Source organism: Anolis sagrei, chromosome 10, assembly GCF_037176765.1.
Source record: "Anolis sagrei isolate rAnoSag1 chromosome 10, rAnoSag1.mat, whole genome shotgun sequence".
NCBI classification, from domain to species: Eukaryota; Metazoa; Chordata; class Lepidosauria; order Squamata; family Dactyloidae; genus Anolis; species Anolis sagrei.
Genome location: NC_090030.1, coordinates 25258260 through 25277881, shown reverse-complemented (window position 1 = coordinate 25277881; position 19622 = coordinate 25258260). Strand labels below are relative to the sequence as shown.

Here is a 19622-nt window from a genome sequence, read left to right as displayed (position 1 = left end):
TTTGAGTTTTGACCAGGGACACTGAAGTAAGTGTCTCTGAGTCCCTTTTGCTTTGTATTAATAAACTATTCTTTTGGACATACTCTTGAGTCTGGCTCTTTAAGGCATCTGGGTTCCGACATATCCTGCTACCATCTCCCAAAACTAAAGTCCCAAAGTGTCAACCTCATATGGGACCATTTCAGCCTACTCGAGGCCAGAAAGTCTGCTTAAAATGTTTTTAGGCTGGATTGGAAGGAGTCCTGCTTCTTGAGAGGGGATTGGACTGGATGGCCCACAAGGTCTCTTCCAACTCTTATGATCCTATGAGTCAAGGATGGGGGCTAACGTAACATTTTCCAGACAGGGAACCAATACAGAGAAGGCCCTCTCTCTCGTCCCCACCAACCACACTTGACAAGGTGGTTGGACCAAGAGAAGCCCCCCCACCCCACCCCGCCGATCTCAACAGTTCATAGAAAGAGATGAAGTCTCAAAGACAGGTTGAACCCAAACCTTGAATTGAGCCCGGAAACTGTTCTGGGAAACTGACTTGCCTACACAATTGTTACTTGTTTGAAACAGCTATTCAGGATATTGCATTTGCAAACCTCACCACACTTACTTCAAATTTCACGGAGTACGAATAGATCAGGTCCAGCTTGCTGGTGAAGTCAGCAGGAATTTCCATTGGGGACTCCTCACACGTCAACTTGTTCATATCTGTGTGTTTGTAACTGCAAAGATAGCCACACTTACTCAATGATGCCAAGACCTTCCTCCACAATTATTTCTTTTTACTGTACCTAAAGATGGATCCCCCGGTGGCGCAATGGATTATAAACCCTTGTGCCAGCAGGGCTGCTGACCTTAAGGTCAATGGTTTGAATCCAGGGAGCGGGGTGAGCTCCCATCTGTCAGCTCCAGCTTCTCAGTTGGAGACATGAGAAAAGCCTCACACAGGATGGTAAAAACATCTGGGCGTCCCCTGGGCAAAATAATTGCAGATGGCCAATTCTTTCACACCAAAAGTGACTTGCTGGTTCTCAAGTCGCTCCTGACACATATACACACACAAAAATGTAAGGATTTTCAAATTGGTGAGTTGAATGCCCAATAGGATGGGAAAGACCACAATACAGATTTTTTTTTTCCGTATCAGGAGCGACTTGAGAAACTGCAAGTTGCTTCTGGCGTTAGAGAATTGGCCGTCTGCAAGGACGTTGCCCAAAGGACGCCCAGATGTTTCACCATCCTGTGGAAGGCTTCTCTCATGTCCCTGCATGGGAAGCTGGAGCTGACAGACGGGAGCTCACCCCACTCTCCGGATATGAACCACTGACCTTTCAGTAGGCAGTCCTACCGGCACTATAATTTAACCCATTGTGCCACCAGGAGAGCATTATACACTGGATTATTCAATCAATAATACACACATCAATGTAAATCTCTGAAAATGCGTAAACACACCATACACTTGTGACTATATATATATATATATATATATTCCTTTGACCAACATTTTGATGCTGAGTATCATAGTGTGTTTGAAGAAAAACCTTTTCTTTGAACTAAGAAGCCTTAAAAATAGTCTTCAGGGGCACTTCAGTGCCATCTGGAGATTCAAAATATGGGCCAAGCTAAGCTCATATAGAAGAGAAGGGGCAGGGTAACACTTTTAAAAGCTCCTACATATTTTTCAGTGTAAAGGAGCAGCTTACTTTTATAAGGTCCTTCAGGGCCATCTAGCGGAGGGAGAAAAAACCGCACCAGAAGCAAAAGACTAAGGAATTTGACAGCATAGTTTCCTTTTGACATTAAGTCTGATTTTGACATTAAGTCTGACTCTGGGAAGTGGTGCTCATCTCAATTTCTAAACCTTCCTAGATGCCTCCAAGGTCATGTGGTTGGCACAACCACATGGAGCACCATAACCTTCCCGCCAAAGTGATACCTATTGATCTATTCACATTTGTATGTTTTCAAACTGCTAGGTTGGCAGAAGCTGGGGCTAACAATGGGAGCTCACCCCATCTGTGGATTTGAATGGCCGACCTTCCGATAGCAAGTGCAACAGCTTAGCGGTTTAACCCGCTGCACCATCATGGCCCTTTCGGCAACATATCCCCCCCCCCCAAAAAAACCCGACAAAATAAAATAGCAACATTATGCACAAGTTTGAGCAATGCACAGCCGCTTTATCCAAATCTGGAAGTAGTGTAATACCAGTAATACATGCTTCTGCAACATGGCTATACAGCCTGGAAAACTCACAGCAACCCAATCACTCTAAACTCCATAGTCTTTTTTTCAAATACGTAAGACAGATATCAAAGAAATTGGGATGTAAGGCTAGATGTTATTGTGCCCCTTGTGATCCTCTTTTCCAGGGATATACTGATTATATTTATTTATTTATTTGCAGCATTGATTTTGTCCTGTGGGAGGTGTAGTTGCTGGGATTTATAGTTCGCCTACAATCAAAGATCATTCTGAACCCCACCGATTGAATTGGACCAAACTTCCCATACAGAACTGTCATATGTTCTGCAGTAGATGGTGATGGTGATGGAAGGGTTAATGTGAGTATTAGTTCTAGAGGGGTTTGGTAATCTGTAAGTAGGAGTTCATGGGTGAAAGTAATTAGGGGTGGAGGTGTGCAGGAGATGGGTTGCAGTTGGTGTTACTGGATTTAAGGAGCTAACCTTGAGACTAATCTTTGGGAGAAAAGTATCTGTTGTATTTTGGTGGTGGGTGCTGCTGGTTTTCCCCCCCAGGTCTGTTGGATTTTTCTGTATCCTGACCTGTCTCCTGTAATCTTGGAACCCTGGCTAGATGTTATTGTGCCCCTTGTGGTCCTCTTTTCCAGGGATATACTGATGATATTTATTTATTTATTTATGGCATTGATTTTGTCCTGTGGGAGTTGTAGTTGCAGGGATTTATAGTTCACCTCCAATCAAAGAGCATTCTGAACTCCACCAATGATGGAATTGAAGCAAACTTGGCACCCAGAGCTCCCAGGACCAACAGAAAATACTGGAAGTTTTTGGTGGGCATTGACCCTGAGTTTGGGAGTTGTAGTTCACTTACATCCAGAGAGCACTGTGGATTCAAACAATGATGGATCTGGACCAAACTTGGCACAAATACACAATATGCCCAAATGTAAACACTGGTGGAGTTTGGGGAAAATAAACCTTGACATTTGGGAGTTGTAGTTGCTGGGATTTATAGCTCACCTACAATCAAAGAGCGTTCTGAACCCTACTAACAATTAAATTGGGTCAAACTTTCCACACAGAACCTCCATGACCAACAGAAAATACTGTGTTTTCTGGTGGTCTTTGGTGACCCCTCTGACACCCTCTTGTGACTCCTCCAGGGGTCCCGACCCCCAGGTTGAGAAACACTGGTCTAGAACTAACAATGAATGCAGTCTTAAAGTGGCTGGTTGTTGTTCATTCGTTCAGTCACTTCCGATTCTTCGTGACCTCATGGACCAGCCCATGCAGGGGCTCCCTGTCGGCCGTCACCACCCCCAGCTCCTTCAAGGTCAAGCTGGTCACTTCAAGGATACCATCCATCCATCTTGCCCCTCTTCCTTTTTCCTTCCATTTTCCCCAGCATAATTGTCTTCTCTAAGCTTTCCTGTCTTCTCATTATGTGTACAAAATACTTCATCTTGGCCTCTACTATCCTTCCCTCCAATGAGGAGTCGGGCTTTATTTCCTGAGTATGGACTAGCAGAAGCCCTAAATTACCTTTTTGGTTCCAGACGAGCTGTGACCAGACGGGCACCGGGCCAGTTCTCATCCTTCCCACTGTGATACGTGATTATGATATCCACATGGTTGAAGAGGTAGAAGGTATTCTTCTTGTTGAACTCTGACTGAAAGATATTTAAAATTACAATTAAACAGTCCCAAAAGCTTTTTTTTTTTTCATTTTTTCAGCAATAAGCACTTGCCAATTGCTAATGGTAACGGAAATGTACTTATATAAATACCATATATACTCTAGTATAAGCCGAGGCACCTAATTTTACCGCTTAAAAACTGGGGAAACATATTGACTCGAGTTTAAGCCAAGAGTGGGAAATGCAGCCACTACAGGTAACATTCAAAATAAAAATAGATACCAATTAAATTACCGTATGTGCTCGAGTATAAGCCGACCCAAATATAAGCCGAGGCACTAATTTTATCACAAAAAACTGGGGAAACATATTGACTCGAGTATATCCTGAGGGTGGGAAATGCATCCACTACGGATCGATTTCAAAATAAAAATAGATACCAATAAAATAACATTAATTGAGGCATCAATAGGCTAAATGTTTCTGAATATTTACATAAAACTGTAATTTAAGATAAGACTGCCCAACACTTATTAAACCATTATTCTAACCTCCTTCAATGTAAATGTATTTATTATTAAAATAATAAAAATAATAGAGTAAAATAATAGAGTAAAATAATGAAAATGCAATCAAAACAGTAATAATAGAGTAAAATAATAAATGTAGTAATAATAGGGTAAAATACTGTAAACGTAATAATAATAATAATAATAATAATAATAAATAGATGAAAATAATAAATGTAATAATAGGGTAAATACTGTCAATGTAATAATAATAGAGCAAATTAATAAATAGAATAATAATAGAGCAAAATAATGTAAATATAATAATAATAATACAGTAAAATAATGAAAATACAATAAAAACAGAAATAATAGAGTACAATAATAAATGTAGTAATAATAGGGTAAAATATTGTAAATGTAATAATAATAATAATAATAATAATAATAACAATAATAAATAGATTAAAATAATAAATAAATAGAATTCACTCCCCGGGGAGATCAGATCAGCAACATCCCTCCTTTCATTCAGAAAGAAATTAAAGACGTGGATGTGGGACCAGGTGTTTGGGCAATCTGGCAGATGAATAAGGGACTGTGACGATGGATAGGTATTGGACAAGGTGGAACGAAATATGAACTCTGAGTTGGCGAACGCTGTGTCTGAGATTGGCTATTGATTGTGTGATATATTGTTGTTTTTAATTGTTTTAATTGTTGACCATTTAATTGCTGGTTTTATATGTTATTGTATTTGTGTAGGCACCAAGATGTGCCTTTTGTAAGCCGCCCTGAGTCCCCCCTCGGGGGTTGAGAAGGGTGGGGTAGAAGTACACGAAATAAATAAAAATAAATAAATAAATAAATAATAGGGTAAAATACTGTCAATGTAATAATAGAGCAAAATAATAAATAGAATAATAGATCAAAATAATATAAATAAAATAATAATAGAGTAAAATAATAAATGTAATAAAATAATACCAATAACAGAGTAAAAGAATAAATAACCTTGACTTGAGTATAAGCCGAGGGGGCTTTTTCAGCCTTAAAAGGGGGCTTATACTCGAGTATATATGGTAATTTACCAGTGCGCAAAAGGCATTAAAGTGATTTCTTTCCCAACATATGCCCCATCTCCAGAAGCAAAACAAACCCAAAATTTCATGTGCCAAAAGCATATAATATAATATATTGTATATACATATAATATTGATAATATTATTATGTAATACAATATACAACTACTACTAATAATATGATATGATAATTATATATTTTATATTAAATGTAATATTACTTATAATATTACAGTATAATGTTATACTACAATGTAATATATAATATTAATATTGTGCTATGATAATAATATAATATATTGTATTTACTTTTTACTTGTAAGCCGCTCTGAGTCCCCTTCGAGGTGAGAAGGGCAGAATATAAATGTTGTAAATAACATATAATAATAATAATTGTTTGACATTCTATTGCAACAATATGTTTCAACACAATGGTGAAGGTTTGTATCTAACACCCAAAAATACCGAAGCAGTTTGCTTTGACCACTTACGCTAATAATGCAGGCATCTTTTGCTCGGCCATCCGAAGCCACAAAGCATCCAATTGGAAATCCTGGATTGCAATATTTCTGCCCATCTTCCACATCATAACACCAGGTCACCGGCATGTTATCAATAATCCTGAATAAGAACAACATTGAACCAGTCATTCTAGCTTCAGAGCTGCTCTATAACTTTGAAAATACTTTTTACACAATAACTTCTCATTCTTATCATAACACTTTTTGCTTTTTCCCACATTTATTATCCCTGGAATCCTGACGGGACTGTTAATGTTAATCCTTTAATTCCTCACCTTGCTCATCCACTTTAATTAATGAGTCATGGACAGGAAAAAAGAATGATTTGAAGGAAGGAAATAAGGAAAGAGAGAAAGAAGGAAAGAGGTAGAGAAGGAAGAAAGGAGAAAAGGGGGAAGGAAAAAGGGGGAAGGAAGGAAAGAGGTAGAAAATGAAGGAAGGAAGGGGAGAAGGGAAGAAAAAAGGGAAAGAAGGAAAGAGGGAGCAAAGGAAGGAGGGAAAGTAATTTTAATTAATGAGTCATGGCCAGGAAAAAAAGAATGATTTGAAGGAAGGAACTAAGGAAAGAGAAAGAAGGAATGAGGTAGAGAAGGAAGAAAGGAGAAAAAGGGGAAGGAAAAAGGGGGAAGGAAGGAAAGAGGTAGAAAATGAAGGAAGGAAGGGGAGAAGGGAAGAAAAAAGGGAAAGAAGGAAAGAGGGAGCAAAGGAAGGAGGGAAAGTAATTTTAATTAATGAGTCATGGCCAGGAAAAAAAGAATGATTTGAAGGAAGGAACTAAGGAAAGAGAAAGAAGGAATGAGGTAGAGAAGGAAGAAAGGAGAAAAAGGGGAAGGAAAGGAAAAAGGGGGGAAGGAAGGAAAGAGGTAGAGAAGATAGGGAGAGAAGGAAAGAAAAAAGGGAAGGAAAGAGGGAGCAAAGGAAGGAGGGAAAGTAATTTTAATTAATGAGTCATGGGCAGGAAAAAAGAATGATTTGAAGGAAGGAAATAAGGAAAGAGAGAAAGAAGGAAAGAGGTAGAGAAGGAAGAAAGGAGAAAAGGGGGGAGGAAAAAAAGGAGAAGGAAGGAAAGAGAGAAGGAAGGAAGGAGAGAAGGAAAGAAAAAGGGAAGGAAGGAAAGAGGGAGCAAAGGAAGGAGGGAAATTAATTTTAATTAATGAGTCATGGACAGGAAAAAAAGAATGATTTGAAGGAAGGAAGGAAGGAAGGAAGGAGAGAAAGAAGGAAAGAGGTAGAGAAGGAAGAAAGGAGAAAAGGGGAAAGGAAAAATGGGGAAGGAAGGAAAGAGGTAGAGAAGGGAGGAAGGAGAGAAGGAAAGAAAAAAGGGAAGGAAGGAAAGAGGGAGCAAAGGAATGAGGGAAATCAATTTTAATTAATGAGTCATGGACAGGAAAAAAAGAATGATTTGAAGGAAGGAAGGAAGGAAAGAGAGAAAGAAAGAAGGAAAGAGGCAGAGAAGGAAGAAAGGAAAAAAAGGGGAAGGAAAAGGGGGGAAGGAAGGAAAGAGGTAGAGAACGAAGGAAGGAGAGAAGAAAAGAAAAAAGGGAAGGAAGGAAAGAGGGAGCAAAAGAAGGAGGGAAAATAATTTTAATTAATGAGTTATGGCCAGGAATAAAGAATGATTTGAACTGATTCAATCCTCGAAAAGAACAGGATTATTAGAGAACTTACCAGTGATGCTGATAATTCAGTTGCATTCCCTTTTTCAAAAAACTCAGCTTATTCTTGTCTTCCGCTTTCGTTGGATCGTAAGATTTTATGCAAACTGCCTTGCATTTCTCCTCTCTGTTAAATGTAAACTAGGATAAATACAAACACAGGGTGAGATTTTTTTAAAAAAAAAATCCCGATTCCAAAGACACATCTATCTATCTATCTATCTATCTATCTATCTATCTATCTATCTATCTATAAATGCTCTGTGCATAATGAGTCCCTTAAAAACAAAAGAACCAATGAACGAAATCAGACCAAATTTGGCAACAAAACGTCTCACAACACAAGGAGTGACCATCACTCAAAAATTATGATTTTGTCATTTGGGAGTTGTAGTTGTTGGGATTTATAGTTCACCTACAATCAACAAGCATTCTGAACTCCATCAACGATGGAATTGAACCAAACTTGGCACACAGGACTCCCATGCCCAACAGAAAATACTAGAAGGGTTTGGTGAGCATTGACTTTGAGTTTGGGAGTTGTAGTTCACCTACATCCAAGAGCACTGTGGACTCAAACAATGATGGATGTGGACCAAACTTGGCATAAATATTACATATGCCCAAATATGAACACAGATGGAGTTTGGGGGAAATAGACCTTGACATTTGAAAGAAAGAAAGAAAGAAAGAAAGAAAGAAAAAGGAAGGAAGGATGGAAGGGAAGGAAAGGAAAGGGCGGGAAGGGAGGGAGAAGAGGGATGAAGAAAAAAGGAAGAGGGAGGGCAAAGTAGAAATGATACAAAGAGAGTGGAGGAAAGAAAGAAAGAAAAAGAAAGAAAGAAAGAAAGAAAGAGAAAGGAAGAAAGGAAGGAAGGGAGGGAGGGGGGAAGGGAAGGGAGGGGGGAAGGGAGGGAGAAGAGGGATCAAGAAAAATGAGGAGGGAGAGCAATGTGGAAATGGTATGAAGGGAGTGGAGGAAAGAAAGGAAGGAAGGAAGGAAGGAAGGAAGGAAGAGAAAGGAAGGAAGGAAGGAAGGGAAGGAAGGAAGAAGGACGAACGGACGGACGGGAGGGGAAGGGAGGGAGAAGAGGGATGAAGAAAAAAGAAGGAGGGAGGGCAAAGTGGAAATGGTATGAAGGGAGTGGAGGAAAGAAAGAAAGAAAGAGGAAGGAAGGAAGGGAAGAAGGACGGATGGATGGGAGGGGAAAGGAGGGAGAAGAGGGATGAAGAAAAAAAAGGAGGGAGGGCAAAGTGGAAATGGTATGAAGGGAGTGGAGGAAAGAAAGAAAGAAAGAAAGAAAGAAAGAAAGAGGAAGGAAGGAAGGAAGGAAGGAAGGAAGGAAGGAAGGAAGGGAGGGAGGGAGGGAAGGAGAAGAGGAATGAAGAAAAAAAGAGGAGGGATGGCAAAGTGGAAATGGTATGAAGGGAGTGGAGGAAAGAAAGAAACAAAGGAAGGAAGGAAGGAAGGAAGAAGGAAGGAAGGCAAAGGAAGGAAGAGAAAGGAAGAAAAGGGAAAGAAGAGAAAGAAAAGAAAGGAAGGGAGGAGAGACAGATGAGAGAAAAGAGGAAGAGAGAGAAAAGAAAGAAAGCACATGGGGAAGGTATATAAAGGAAAGAAAGAAAGGAAAATGAGGAGAAAAAGGTGTATGGGAGAAACTGAGGAAGTAACGAAAGAACCACAGGACTAGGAATGTACACTACTTAGTTCTACGTACCATTTATTGCATGGCAAATCCATACCCTGCTGAATCATTGTGAGCACAGCATTCCAATACAAACAGTGGCAAATGGACTTGTGCCTCAGACCAATTTGCATGGACTATTATTTCAAAAGTACCTGAGTGAACCTACCACACTATCCAGCATTTGCAGCAAAGCATTATCAGGCAGAAACTGTGTGCGGTTGATTGAAAACAAGACCAACAAAACCACAGAAAACAGCCCTCCAAACAGTAACAAAAAGTGGCCCTTACCTTGTAGGGTGACGAAGCTATTCTCTCGCCAAACAAAACTTGTCCAAGGTTTTCTGAAGGCCTTTTTTCTGTTGCGTCTTGACAGAAATCAAAACTAGGAACAAAGAAATAAGATCAATGTTTCTCGCTTAAATTGACATTAACATTAGAACAGCTACACTTGTAACCAGTTAAATCCTAAATATGTAGCTAAATACAGGCGAAATGTTTTGTATCAAAGAGTTGTTTTCTAGTTACTTTCAGCCTCTGATTGTGTCTGATGTTCATGTTGATGTTCCTGATGAGAATGATGGTCATGTTGATGTTCATGATAGGAATGCTGGTCCTGATGATGGGCCTGGGGTTGACTGTTTGCATGGGCGTGAGTAAAGTTCAGAACAAATGCCTGAGATGTTTCCCAAGGCTCCAGGCCTGGGAGTAACCTTTCACCGCTTTTCTCAGAGCAACTGTCTGAAAATGATGCTGAGATTGATTTGCCAGGTGTAGAGGCTAATGAGGGCGAAGATAGTGAAACCTTGGCCAGAAAGTGAAGTTTTAATAAGCAGAGGCAGAGCTTTCAGAAACTGAGGCAATCCTTTCGTCTGTGAGGCGAGGGAGAGAGACTATTTCCTCTTTAAAAACCTCTTTGCTGCCTTATACTGATTCAGTTTCTTCTTTTATATTGGCTGGGACTTTCTGTGTGCTGTTAAACCTTTGTACTTTATATCGCAGGCAATGAAACACTCTTGTGTATAACGAAGTAACACAGTTTATTTATAACTTCTGGCTCCAACGCTTGTGGTTACATTTGTATTTTGTTGCAATCTTTAGGCTTACAGTCAGTATTATTTACTTGGTTAACTTTTCTGAATAAACTATCAATGTTTCACATTCACAAACATGTTACTTGCTTCACACACTCTTGCCTGAATTATATTCTGAACTAAGGCAACACTAGCCTTCTTTCTGTTCCTTAAAGCTCGTGCTCTATTTAACTAACTGCTTCTCTATATCAGAAGTCTTTAACACAACTTCATAACTGTTTATTTCTATCAGGTACTCAAAAACCAACTCTCTTCTTCACACACAGATTCCTAACTGTCATTTTCAAACTCCCTCACTCTAACTGCCTCTTTCAGAACCTTGGCTCCGCCCCTTTGGAATGTTCAGCTCTGCTCTCCCCAACTGTCATTTTGGCCTAGCAGCCTTTTCAAATCCTGGGCCTACACTAATCTGCATATGACCAATCAGCTTCACATATTCAAATGAATCCTATTTCTGCTGTTGCTACCCTGTCTGTGCCTATTCTTCCCTATCTGCCATATGTAAACAAACAATTATGCATGATCCAGATATAGATGCACATCTATAAGCCTTTCTGTTATCAAGCATTTTGGGCATTGCAAATTGGACATCACTTAGCTTAAGAAAATATTTTAATACAAAACATGAAGACTGGAATAAAGTGATATACTTACGCGTCATATTCATATGGCAGAACTGATTCAACTGAGTCCAAGCGGTTCACAAACAACTCAATTTGTGACTAGAAGAATGGGAAAACACTGTAAATGTTTTGAACTAAATTCAACAACAACAACAACAACAACAACTTTGTTTTTGTACCCCTCCTCCATCTCCTCAGAGGGACTCGGGGCAGCTTAAATGAGGACAAACCTGATCATACATAGTTAAAATATCACATTAAAATACACAGACAAGAGCATAAAAGAATAAAATAACATTATAACCGCATATAAGAGCAACCATGAAACCTGCAATAATAATCCATTTCTGGGTACGAGTGGGTAGACTAGTGCAAATCAATTGTGATTATAGGGCTGATGGATAAATTGCATAAGTCAAATGGCAATATTAGAGATAGAAGGCAATATAAGATGGAGCATTATAACTTTGGGTACAGAACCGTAGTAAAGTGCAAGGTCCTGAATGGTCCCAAGATTGTCTGGGGGATTCTCTAGCACAGTGGAACATACACGTTATTAGCTCTTTGCAGAAGATGGACAGGGTGGGTGCTAGTTTAATCTTTCAGAGCCAGGGGGGCACCACAGATAAGGCCCTCTCTCTCGTCCCCACCAACTGTGCTTGTGACAGGGGTGAGAGTGAGAGAAGAGCCTACCCAGAAGATCTTAGAGATCATGCAAGTTCTTAAGGAAAAATACAGTCCCAAACCATTTAGGGTTTTATATGTAACTAGCTTGGGAACCTGGTGCTGCCCGGGCTATTAGAGGAAGTGGGTAATGGAGGTTCTGTATGTCAAGTTTGGTCTTTATTGGTCACTGGATGACGGTTGCATTGTTTTCAGGAAGTGAGTGAAGGTACTTGAAGTCCCATCATCCATGGTCCACCCTCCTCCAAACTGCAGCAGGAAATAGAGTCGGTATGGGGGCACTGTGTGCCAAGTTTGGTCTTGATCAGTCATTCGATGAGGGTCGCAGTGGTTTCAGTAATTGAGTGAAGGTACTGCAAGGCCCATCATCCATGGTCCACCCTCCTCCAAACTGCAGCAGGATATAGAGTCGGTCATGGGGGCACTGAGTGCCAAGTTTGGTCTTGATCAGTCATTCGATGAGGGTCGCAGTGGTTTCAGTAATTGAGTGAAGGTACTGCAAGTCCCATCATCCATGGTTCACCCTCCTCCAAACTGCAGCAGGATGTAGAGTGGGTCATGGGGGCTCTTTGTGCCAATTTGGTCTTGATCAGTCATTGGATGAGGGTTGCAGTGCTTTCAGTAAGTGAATAAAGGTATTGCAAGTCCCATCATACATGATCCATCCCCCTTAGAACTGCACCAGGATGTAGAGTGGGTCATGAGTACTCTGTGTGCCAAGTTTGGATCTGGTCTGTAATTTGTAGGGGCTACAATGTTCTGTGGGAAGTGAATTGGGTGAGGGTACTGCAAATCCCATCATTCATGGCCCATCCTGCCCTAAATCACACCAGGTTGTAAAGTGGGCCATTGGGCCTCTGTGTGCCAAGTTTGGTCCTGATCCATCCTTGGTGTGGACCACAGTGCTCTAAGGAAGTAAGTTAAAGTACTGCAAGTCCCGTCATCCATGGTCCATCCTCCCTCAAACTGCACCAGGATGTTGAGTGGGTCTTGAAGGGGGGGGGGGTCTGTGTGCCAGGTTTGGTCTTGTTCTGTCATTGTTGGGGGCCACAAGATGTTTTGGACTTCAACTCTAACCATGACAGCCTCAGGCCCCTTTCCTTTTCCCTCTGCTACCTCGGAATTTTCTGGTGGCCAATCAGAGACCATATGCAAATAGTACCACAGTAGCAGCCAATCAGAACGCTGCCACATACACTTCCCATCCTCCGCATACAAACACTGACTTTTATTATATAGATAGATAGATAGATAGATAATCTGCTCCTTGAACTGGGACCGGAAACTTATCGGCAGCCAGCGGAGCTGTATGAATAGGTGGGGTTGACCGCTCCCTGTAATTTGCTCCTGTTAACAACCTGGCCACCGACCTTTGCACCAACTACAGTTTCCGGGCCATCTTCAAAGGCAAAATGATTAAAAAGATAGTGCATCAAATTTATCTTCCGGTTATACAGGCAGTCCCCAAGTTTTGAACAAGATAGTGTCTGTAGGTTTGTTGAATTTTGTATGTAAGTTGGAATATGTACATTTTAAAGTGTAACTCCAGCTAAATCTATCTATCTATCTATCTATCTATCTATCTATCTATCTATCTATCTAAGCTTTGGGTCACATAAGGAAGGGTGAACACCCCTGTGGGGTTTCCTTTGCTGTCTGTGCTCCTGTTCAGAAGAGCTTACTTCAATTTCTATCCCTGTGATAACCGAATTTTGAAAAATTTGGCTTGTTGTGGAACCAAAGATTTGTGGAAAAGCTTCTGTGGAGATCCCTTTTCCCCATTATAATAGCTTTCCTGCCTATGATAGATTTAATAATCATCATATTAATTATCAGGTCCAGTTAACACCTCCCAACAAAGGATTCCCTCAGGCAGCAACCCGTCAGGCTTTGAAGCTGCAACGCCATTCAATGCTAATCCTTTGCTGTCTGTGCCTCTGTTCAGAAGAGCTTACTTCAATTTCTATCCCTGTGATAATTGAATTTTGAGAAATTTGGCTTGTTGTGGAACCAAAGATTTGTAGAAAAGCTTATGTGGAGGTCCCTTTTTCCCATTGTAATAACTTTCCTGCCTATGATAGATTTAATAATCATCATCATCATCATCAGGTCCAGTTAACATCTCCCAACAAAGGATTCCCTCAGGCAGCAACCAGTCAGGCTTTGAAGCTGCAACGCCATTCAATGCTAATCCTTTGCTGTCTGTGCCTCTGTTCAGAAGAGCTTACTTCAATTTCCGTCCCTGTGATAATTAAATTTTGAGAAATTTGGCTTGTTGTGGAACCAAAGATTTGTGAAAAAGCTTCAGTGGAGATCCCTTTTACCCATTATAATAACTTTCCTGCCTATGATAGATTTAATAATCATCATCATCATCATTAGGTCCAGTTAACCTCATTTAATGTCCTGCTCCTATTTTATCTCATCATAGTTTGTTAATTGTTTTTATTCGGAATATGTCGCCCGCCCATTGTCATCTCTATTGTGATTGTGTCTATTGGAATGTTTATTATTATTATTATTATTATTATTATTATTAATGTCATTTTGATAATGTTATATAAGATATATAAACCCTTTTTCCTAGTTCCAACAGACCTCACTACCTCTGAGGATGCTTGCCATAGATGCAGGCGAAACGTCAGGAGAAAATGCCTCTAGAACATGGTCATATAGCCTGAAAAAACCTACAACAACCCAGTGATTCCGGCCATGAAAGCCTTCGACGATAATGTTGTTGTTGTCTGTTGTATATGCTTTGATTTTATTGCTGTATTATGTTGTCCAGGCTTCATCCTATGTAAGCCGCTCCGAGTCCCCATCGGGGAGATGGTGGCAGGGTAGAAATAAAGTTTATTATTTATTGTTATTTAACACCTCCCAAAGGATTCCCTCAGGCAGCAACAAATCAGGCTTTAAAGCTGCAATGCCATTCAATGCTAATCAAGGTGGTCATTTGCAACATTCACACTTGCCTCAAGTGGACTAGAGTTCTTTCTCCCACCCTGAACATTTTTTTTTGTTGTGTCAGGAGCGGCTTGAGAAACTGCAAGTCGCTTCTGGTGTGAGAGAATTGGCCGTCTGCAAGGACGTTGCCCAGGAGACACCAGGATTTTTTTTATGTTTTACCATCCTTATGGGAGGCTTCTCTCATGTCCCCGCATGGGGAGCTGGAGCTGACAGAGGGAGCTCATCTGTGCTCTCCCCGGATTCGAACCTGTGACCTGTTGGTCTTCAGTCCTGCCGGCACAGGGGTTTAACCCACTGCATCACCGGGGACTCCTACCCTGAACATTATTTCACAGATATATAAACCTGGTTTCCAACAGATCCCTAAGCCTCTGAGGATGGCTGCCATAGATGTGGGTGAAATGTCAGGAGAGAATGCTTCTGGAACATGGCCATATAGTAACTCAGCCTACTTAAAAGCTAGTTTCCCATTCAGGAAATAGGAGCCCTTGTGGCGCAGTGGGTTAAACCCCTGTGTCGGCAGGCCTGAAGACTGACAGGTTGCAGGTTCAAATCCGGGGAGAGACAGATGAGCTCCCTCTATCAGCTCCAGCTCCTCATGCGGTGACATGAGAGAAGCCTCCCACAAGGATGATAATACATAAAATCATCCAGGTGTCCCCTGGGCAACGTCCTTGCAGACGGCCAATTCTCTCACACCAGAAGCGATTTGCAGTTTCTCAAGTTGCTCCTGACACGACAAAAAAAATTGCTGTATTATGTTGTTCGGGCTTGGCCCCATGTAAGGCGCTCCTAGTCCCCATTGGGGAGATGGTGGAAGGGTAGAAATAAAGTTTATTATTTATTATTATTAACACCTCCCAACAAAGGATTCCCTCAGGCAGCAACCAGTCAGACTTTGAAGCCGCAATGCCATTCAATGCTAATCAAAGTGGTCATTTGCAACATTCACACTTGCCTCAAGCGGACTAGAGTTCTTTCTCCCACTCTGAACATTATTCCACAGATATATAAACCTCACTTGACTAGTTTCCAACAAATCCCTAAACCTCTGAGGATGGCTGCCATAGATGTGGGTGAAATGTCAGGAGAGAATGCTTCTGGAACATGGCCATACAGTAACTTACTCAAAAGCTAGTTTCTCATTCAGGAAATAGGGGCCCACAGTGGCGCAGTGGGTTAAACCCCTGTGCCGGCAGGACTGAAGACCGACAGGTTGCAGTTTCGAATCTGGGGAGAGGTAGATGAGCTCTCTCTATCAGCTCCAGCTCCTCATGTGGTGACATGAGAGAAGCCTCCCACAAGGATAATAATACATCAAGTCATCCAGGTGTGGTGGAGGCTCCTTCTTTGGAAGCTTGGATGGCCATCTGTCAGGGGTGATTTGAATGCAATATTCCTGCTTCATGGCAGGGGGTTGGACTGGATGGACCATGAGGTCTCTTCCAACTCTTTGATTCTATGATTCTAGGTGTCTCCTGGGCAATGTCCTTGCAGACGGCAAATTCTCTCACACCAGAAGCAACTTGCAGTTTCTCAAGTCGCTCCTGACACAACAAAAAATAATAATTCAGGAAATGTGCATGCTTGTTGGACAGGTCACAAGTTCCACGTTCAGCAAACATCCCCTGTCCTGTACTACACAGTGGCAAGATCCTTCAAAGTAGGATGTGCTCAATAAAAACTTTTACAAGAGCCATTTAGCTGGAAAAACTAGTTGCACTGGTGTCGAGAACAAGAAGATTCTGGGTGCTTTGTTCTGGGTTTTCACTTGTTCATTTTCCACTGGCACTTCCTGCTACAAGTGCATAGCCTAGTATAGAGCTATCTCATTGCTAGGTGAAAAGGGATCCGCCACGTAAACGTGTGTTCAGTGGAAAATATTTACCCCTGAAGAATGAGAGGCTTAAAAGGAATTGTTTTAAGGCAACAGGCTGGCTTTGTGCTGGCATGGTTTACTGTATAGTTTACTGGAGCTCTTGAATTCTTCAATCAGGCCCAGGCTGACAATGGAAGCCCTGCAACTGCAGAACAACTGCATGGGACAAAGCCTGTCAAAGTGTCGCTTTGATTCACCACCTGCTATGGGCAATTCTGGAGCATTCCAAATAACGGATCCTAGCTATATGCTGTCCGGGTGTTGGAGGGGCTGCCACCCACTTGTTTTCATTCCTTCTTTATCTATCCCTCCCCTAATGCTTTTTTTTCTTTCTCTTCCTTCCTTCCCTCCTTTTTTTCTCTTTCACTTCTTTTTCTCTTTCTTTTTTTCTTTTCTCACAAGGTATGCTGCAGTTTTGCTTCATGTTTCATGTTCTTCTGTGGCTCTGGTCCTTCCTGGAGGGTCGTTCCCAGTCGGTGAAGCTGGGGGACTCCTGCTCGGACCCCTGGCCATTGACCTGTGGGGTCCCGCAACAATCCATTCTGTCCCCCATGCTTTTTAACTTCTACATGAAACCGCTGGGAGAGGTCATTTATTTATTTATTTATTTCGTGTACTTCTACCCCGCCCTTCTCAACCCCCGAGGGGGGACTCAGGGCGGCTTACAAAAAGGCACAATTCGATGCCTGCACAATAATACAGATAAACGTATAAAAACAGCACTTATAACAGTTAAAAACAATCAATATATTTCACAGGCAGTAAACCAATCTCAAGCTCCGCGTTCGACAACTCAGAGTCCATATTTCATTCTACATTGTCTATTCCTATCAGTCGTCGTAGTCCTTTATTTATCTGCCAGATTGCCCAAACGCCTGGTCCCAAATCCATGTTTTTAATTTCCTTCTAAAGGAAAGGAGGGATGTCGCTGATCTAACTTCCCCAGGGAGTGAATTCCACAGGTGAGGGGCCACCACCGAGAAGGCCCTGCTCCTCGTCCCCACCAATCTCACTTGTGATAGAGGCGGGGCCGAGAGCAGGGCCTTCCCAGAAGATCTTAAACTCCGAGGTGGGACGTAGAGGGAGATCCGTTCGGACAGATACGTTGGGCCGGAACCATATAGGGTTTTGTAGGTCAAAACCAGCACTTTGAATTGTGATCGGAATTGGATCAGCAGCCAGTGGAGCTGACACAACAGGGGGGTGGTATGCTCCCTGTATGCCGCTCCGGTGAGCAGTCTGGCTGCCTCCCGCTGGACTAATTGAAGTTTCCAAACAGTCTTCAAAGGCAACCACACGTAGAGTGCGTTGCAGTAATCTAATCGGGATGTAACAAGAGCGTGGACCACTGTGGCCAGATCCGACTTCCCAAGGTACGGAGTTTTGGAGTACGGTGTCATTTCTACGCAGATGACACCCAACTCCACTATTCATTTTCATAGAATCATAGAATCCTAGAGCTGGAAGAGACCTCATGGGCCATCCAGTCCAACCCCTTGCCAAGAAGCAGAGGTAATGAGGTCTGTTGGAACTAGGAAAGTGGGTTTATATATCTGTGGAATGACCAGGGTGGGACAAAGGACTCTTGTCTGTTGGAGCTAGGTGTGAATGTTTCAACTGACCACCTTGATTAGCATTTGATGGCCTGGCAGTGCCTGGGGCAATCATAGAATCATAGAATCAAAGAGTTGAAAGAGACCTCGTGGGCCATCCAACCCCCTGCCAAGAAGCAGGAATATTGCATTCAAAGCACCCCTGACAGATGGCCATCCAGCCTCTGTTTAAAAGCTTCCAAAGAAGGAGCCTCCACCACACTCCGGGGCAGAGAGTTCCACTGCTGAACAGCTCTCACAGTCAGTAAGTTCTTCCTTGTGTTCAAATGGAACCTCCTCTCTTGTAGTTTGAAGCCATTGTTCCATGTCCTAGTCTCCAAGGAAGCAGAAAACAAGCTTGCTCCCTCCTCCCTGTGGCTTCCTCTCACATATTTATACATGGCTATCATATCTCCTCTCAGCCTTCTTTTCTTCAGGCTAAACATGCCCAGCTCCTTAAGCCGCTACTCATAGGGTTTGTTCTCCAGACCCTTCATCATTTTAGTTGCCCTCCTCTGGACACATTCCAGTTTGTCAATCTCTCTCTTGAATTGTGGTGCCCAGAATTGGACACAATATTCCAGGTGTGGTCCAACCAAAGCAGAATAGAGGGGTAGCATTATTTCCCTGGATCTAGACACTATGCTCCTATTGATGCAGGCCAAAATCCCATTGGCTTTTTTTGCCATCCCATCACATTGTTGGATCATGTTTAACTTCTTGTCCACGAGGACTCCCAGATCTTTTTCACACATACTGCTCTCGAGCCAGGCATTGTCCCCCGTTCTGTATCTTTGCATTTCTTTTTTCCTGCCAAAGTGGAGTATCTTGCATTTGTCCCTGTTGAACTTCATTCTGTTCGTTTTGGCCAATCATCTCTCTAATCTCTGAAGATCGTTTTGAATCCTGCTCCTGTCCTCTGGAGTACTGGCTCTCCCTCCTAATTTGGCGTTGTCTGCAAACTTGATGATCATGCCTTCTAGCCCTTCATCTAAGTCATTAATGAAGATCCTGAACAGGATCCCCTGATGCTTTTTTTGTTTCTCTTTCCTCCTTCCCTCCTTTTTTTCCTCTTTCACTTCTTTTTCTCTTTCTTTCTTTCCTTTCTCACAAGGTATGCTGCAGTTTTGCTTCATGTTTCATAATGTGCCAGTTGGATTCTCTTCTAATGGCCTTGCACCTCAATCACATGGTTTGAAAAAGAAAAACATGGTTCTCTTTGTAGCTCTTTCCTTCTATCCCTCTTGTCCCTTCAGGCATCTTTCTTTCCCAGTGACACCACAGAAGGCCACTTCACCTAGTAATAACCTTTGTGGTACAAACTCCGACATATATATGCATGTGCATGCAGACATGTGTGTGTGTGTGTGTGTGTATATATATTTGTACTAGGTGTACCCGCCACGTGTTGCCGTGGCCAACCTTCCCTCCCTCTTTCTCTCCTTCTTTTCCTCCTTCCTTCACTCCCTCTTTCCTTCCTTTCTTCCCTT

At 41.9% G+C, this 19622-nt stretch overlaps 1 protein-coding gene across 1 annotated transcript in view; it reads right to left on the bottom strand.

Annotated features, from left to right (window-relative positions):
• Positions 1–19622, bottom strand: part of LOC132763074 (transmembrane 9 superfamily member 2-like) — an 85260-nt gene that overhangs the window by 58884 nt on the left and 6754 nt on the right. The window contains exons 2-7 of the mRNA XM_067471651.1: positions 11039–11106; positions 9582–9675; positions 7619–7746; positions 5921–6050; positions 3744–3871; positions 605–716 (exon numbers count right to left, since the gene is read on the bottom strand). Coding sequence (XP_067327752.1) covers positions 605–716; positions 3744–3871; positions 5921–6050; positions 7619–7746; positions 9582–9675; positions 11039–11106 — 660 coding nt within the window. The remainder of the gene's footprint in view (positions 1–604; positions 717–3743; positions 3872–5920; positions 6051–7618; positions 7747–9581; positions 9676–11038; positions 11107–19622) is intronic.